This window comes from Lolium rigidum, chromosome 7 (assembly GCF_022539505.1).
Source record: "Lolium rigidum isolate FL_2022 chromosome 7, APGP_CSIRO_Lrig_0.1, whole genome shotgun sequence".
Taxonomy (NCBI): Eukaryota; Viridiplantae; Streptophyta; class Magnoliopsida; order Poales; family Poaceae; genus Lolium; species Lolium rigidum.
This window is the reverse complement of record NC_061514.1, coordinates 303,431,154-303,435,676: the sequence shown is the minus strand read 5'-3', so window position 1 is coordinate 303,435,676 and position 4,523 is coordinate 303,431,154. Positions and strand designations below refer to the sequence as shown.

The 4,523-nt window shown below is 61.2% G+C and overlaps 1 protein-coding gene across 1 annotated transcript; it reads right to left on the bottom strand.

Annotated features, from left to right (window-relative positions):
• Positions 1 to 967: 967 nt before the first annotated feature.
• On the bottom strand, positions 968 to 4,298 carry LOC124669304 (E3 ubiquitin-protein ligase WAV3). Its single transcript, XM_047205941.1, has 2 exons — positions 3,927 to 4,298; positions 968 to 3,179 (listed from the first exon to the last, which is right to left on the bottom strand). Exons 1-2 carry the CDS (start codon positions 4,296 to 4,298, stop codon positions 1,269 to 1,271), a joined length of 2,283 nt encoding a protein of 760 aa, XP_047061897.1. The 3' UTR covers positions 968 to 1,268.
• Positions 4,299 to 4,523: the final 225 nt, after the last annotated feature.

Sequence of the window (4,523 nt, the reverse complement as noted above, 5' to 3'; positions counted from 1 at the left end):
TGCAGATCCAATCATTCAGAGCTCATTTGCATATGCAAACATTGCATGCTCCATTTTCATAAAACTTAGAGAAAGAAACAAAGAAAAATAATACATATATTTCATTCTTTTTTGAGGGAAAAAACACAGAGATCTTTGTCCTGTGCGTGGAGACAAGCAGCCGGATACGCTGGGCAGCAAGCAGTCCCTGCAACAGTGGTGCAGACAGGGAAGATCGACATGCTCTGCTTACCAGAAGAGAAGAGAAGAGAAGAGAAGAGAACAGAACAGAACAGAAGAGCAACTGTTCTAGCCTGCAACCAACCAAGAACCACACCGAGCCAAACCAGGGAACAACACTAACAGGGAGAAACTGTTGTTAGGGCAAGAAGGAAGAGGAAGAATGATCAGTGATGTGATGAGATGAGCGGCACAGCACTGTGACTGTAATAACTGTATGTGTCTGGATGTGGAAGATGCAATCAGTCCACTGCTCTCATATTCCCCTATCTTTGACCCCTGATTCCCTGAACCTCATTCTCCTAAATCGTTATGCAGACACAATAGATGCATGAATCATTCACGATCACACCCAATCCCTTCCATTGTCGTTTCACCTCGCTACAGCATCTGCACCAGGTCAGGTCAGGGTCAAGAAATTATAGTATGTAGTTCAGGTTCAGGGCTCAGCAAACCCCCAGTCCTTTTCACTGTGCAAAGGCATGAACAATGGCCGACTGTAACTGCAAAATGAAAATAGAATGGTGGTGTAGAGTGCCCTGCAGCCTGGATTGGAGGAAGTACAGAGAGAACTTCTGTTTGATGGTCTGAAACTTTGAAGAGAAGCACTGGAGATGACCCAATCAATGGTTCATCTATGCATGATGGGTTGATGGATGGATGCAGTGACAAAAGAATGGCAGAGAGCTTTCTTCAGATGAAAGAATTGGGGTGCAGAACAGCAGAAGAAGAGGAACTGATACAAATATGGAGAACCAATTTACCATTGATTGATCAACCGAAAACTGAAAGCAAAAAATTGAATCAAGTCTTTATAGTAATTAACAAGAAAAAAGAAAAAAGAGGAGGAATTATGATCATGGATCCTAGGAGTATTTCACTTTACTACTAACAACAATGGCACCTCTAGCCGTCCGTCGTCCACCGCACTCCGGCAGGGTCTTCTTCGTCTCCGTCGTCGTCGTCGTCGTCATTTCATCACAAAATTAAAAACAAACAAAAACAGCTTTGCTCGTCGGCGCAGACAGCTAGCTCCCCGGCGTCGTCAGTCAGAAGCGGGCGTTCTCGAAGCCGTGCAGATCGCTGACCCGGTTCATGGACTTGCGCATGATGGCCACCTTGGCCAGCTGCTCCGCCGCGCGCCACGCCGACGTCGGGGTCAGAGGCTCCCCGTTTCCGCCTGACGCCCGCGGCGTGCCGGTGGGCGTTGCCGACCTGGACGTCGGCGTCGTCGGCGCCTGCTGGCTGCGGCGCCACCGCATGTCGCTGAGCTCGGTGTCCAGGCTGCCCAGCAGGTCCTGCTGCTGCTGCGTGGGCGGGGACTGCAGCACCAGCCGCCGCGCCGAGGACAGCAGGTGGGTGGCCGTCGAGAAGTCGCTCAGCTCCGCCAGCCGCCGGGACTCAGCCACGGCGCGGGTGGCCACGAACAGGTCGTGGAGGGGCTGCGAGGAGGAGCTCTCGCCGCCGCCGTGGAGCGGCGGCAGGAGCAGCGGCTGGTCGGCGCCGCGGAGCGTCTCCTGCGTGGCCGGGTCGCGGTAGCTGCACCGGACGGACAGCGAGTGCGGGTGCGCGCCCAGCGGCGCCCGCAGCTCCACCAGCAGCTCCCGCTCCTCCTCCGCGTACATCTCGCCGAGCCGGACGCTCAGGACGGAGCCGCCGTTGCCGCCTGCGCCGCCGGCGAGCGCCACCGCCTGCTGCCCGGCGCCGCAGGAGTACACCGCCGTGATCTCCCCGGACAGGAAGGTGAGGTCCAGGTGCACCTCCTGCATGACCACGCTCACCAGGCCGCCGAGGCATTTCGCGAAGGCGTGCTCCGCTGGAGGGCTAGAAGCGAACGCGTCCTCCTTGGGCGCAAGCGGCGACCGCGCCCGTGCTGCCGGGGGTGTCTCGTCGGCCGGTCCGGCGATGGGGATCTCGACGTGGGTGAATCGTGTGGCCGCCGGAGCTGCCTGCGGGCGGCGCAGGGAGTGGTGGTGATCGCCGTGTTTCCTCGACGACGAGTCGTTTTGTTGCTGCTGCTGCGTGTCCGACAAGAGCATGACGGTGGCGACGGGGTTGCGGTCGCGGCGGTCCTCGAGGACCTTGGTGGCCTTGCGCAGCGCGTCGCCGGCGCAGGCATTCTGCGCCTGCTCCTGCCCCTGCGCGGCGGCGCAGACCACGAGGCGGTCCACGATCTGCCGCGCGGAGCGCTGGCCCTGCCTGGACATCCGGCGCAGCGGCATGAGCCGCTTGGCGGCGCCGGAGAAGGCGACGATGGAGAGGCGGTCGGCGGGTCCCAGCGACGCCACGACGAGCCGCATCCCGCGCTTGAGCATCTGCAGCTTCTCGCCCATCATGCCCTGGCTCACGTCCAGCACCGTGACCAGGTCGATGGGCGCGCGGCGCGACGCGGAGGACGACGACCGGAGCCCGGGCGCCTTCACCCTGACGACCACCACGTACTTGCCGTGCCGCTTGCCGGACGACACCAGCGCGGCCTCGGGGGCCACGGTGACGGCCAGCCCGGCCCTGGCGCGCGGCGGGTGCGGGAAGGAGCCCCGGAACTCGCCCTCCCTCCCCGCCGCGTCGTCCTCGTCGCCCTCGTCCGCCTCCGGGATCGGGTTGAACCCGCTGCCGTTGGCGGCGGACTTGGGCGCCAGGAGAGGCTCGTCGTCGTCGTACACCTTGGGGACGCCGGCGGTGGGCGCCGTTGGCGTCTTGCGGCCGGCGGCGGAGTCGTCGGAGGTCCGGCGCTTGCGGTGGGGGGAGGAGCCGTCGACGTCGAGGTGCAGGCGGAGGGAGGCGAGGAACGGCGCCTGCCGCCACGGCGCGGAGCAGACCGGGCAGCAGAGCGCGGCGGAGGCGGCGGCCCGCGCGTGGGCGGCGATGCAGGGGAAGTGGAACGAGTGGGAGCACTCCGCCGTGAACACCGCCGCGCCGCCGCCGTTCTTGACGCCGCGCGTGCACACGCCGCACCGGGCCTGCAAGCCAAAACCACCACCCAATTAATCAACCACATTACGAAGAAGGAAAATCAACGGAAAAGCAGCATCGGAATTCGGAAACGAGGAAAAGATGGGTTCTTTCGGGCAGTAGCCGTAGGACAGGATAGGATTGAGGATCATTGGACGAGCGCTGAAAATCAAATGAAAACCCAGCAAGGATTAAAGCTGATCTTGTCTGATCCGACGCAACTTTCCCCCATCCAGGCTCCACCCCGGGCTTTTCTTTCACTTCACATAAAGGTCGAGCAGCCTTTTATCCTCGCATCCTTCTAGTACAATCATCTTCCAGAGGAATGATTGATTGATACTCCCTTTTGGCCGCCATTGCTCTTCTTCTCGACTTGCAGAGAGATCTCTCTCCCCTGCCCGTGGATTTGTACTGTAGCCAAATTTGGAGTGCGCCGAGAGAAGATCTCCATCGCAGAACGATGGGAAAAGGTGGCGACGGAAAAGAAACGAAAAGTGGGGATTGGAAAGCTGCTGCGGATAATAATTGGATAATCACACGGAGGATCGAATCGAATCGAATCTCAAGGGGGATGGTGGAGGAGGTGGATTAGGACAAAACTCGGAGTAGTGGCAATGATTGTTCCGTCGCCACTGGGGATCGCCAACCGGCGGACGCCATTGGAAGCGACAAGCGAGAGCGTAATCATCATGCTGCTACTACATTTTTCGCCATTGCCGCACGAGGAAAGGAGGAAGGAGGAGGGTGGTACGTACCTTGGTGGGGAGGATGGAGGCCTTGAAGAGCGCGAATCTGGAGGGGGATCTGGGCGAGGCCGGCGCCGAGAGCGCCTGCAGCAGCGGCATCCGCTTCTTGGCCGACACCGGCGCCGACGCCGGCTGCGCCACGGGCGCCACGGCAGCGGGCTCCGGCGTGGGCTTCGTGCGGCACCGCAGCGCCGGCGTGGTCGACGGGTTGCCGCTCCCGCCGCCGCCCATGCCGGAGAAGAAGGCGAGCTTGCCCGGCGTCCGCGGGGTCGACGGCGCCGCCGGCGGGCGGCGCTTGGAGGAGCCGGAGCCGGAGCCGTTGTCGTCGCGGTCGTCGCGCCGGACCGACGTGCACAGCGCCCTCCGCCACCCCGTACCCATCTCGCCCTCGCCGGCCGGTGCTGAGCTGGTGCCGGTCGGTCGCTCGCTGGCTCGTCCGAAAGTCGTCTCCGGTGCTGAGAGAGGGGCAAGAATGGCGCTGGCCCCTAGTAGTTATATGTTGGTCGACTCCCGGCTCGTCCTAGCACCATGAATCCTGTCACATGGGACGGCGCTCGCTGGCTCGCTTGCTCTGCTTCTCTCTTCTCTTGTGAGGAGTTGGTTTGG

What these genes read in the sequence shown, in the direction of transcription:
- LOC124669304 (XM_047205941.1), bottom strand. Translation starts at nt 4,298, where the DNA reads ATGGGTACGGGGTGGCGGAGGGCGCTGTGCACGTCGGTCCGGCGCGAC. An exon ending in CCTCCATCCTCCCCACCAAG is followed by an intron (nt 3,180 to 3,926) that starts GTACGTACCACC and finishes TTTGGCTTGCAG; the next exon opens with GCCCGGTGCGGCGTGTGCAC.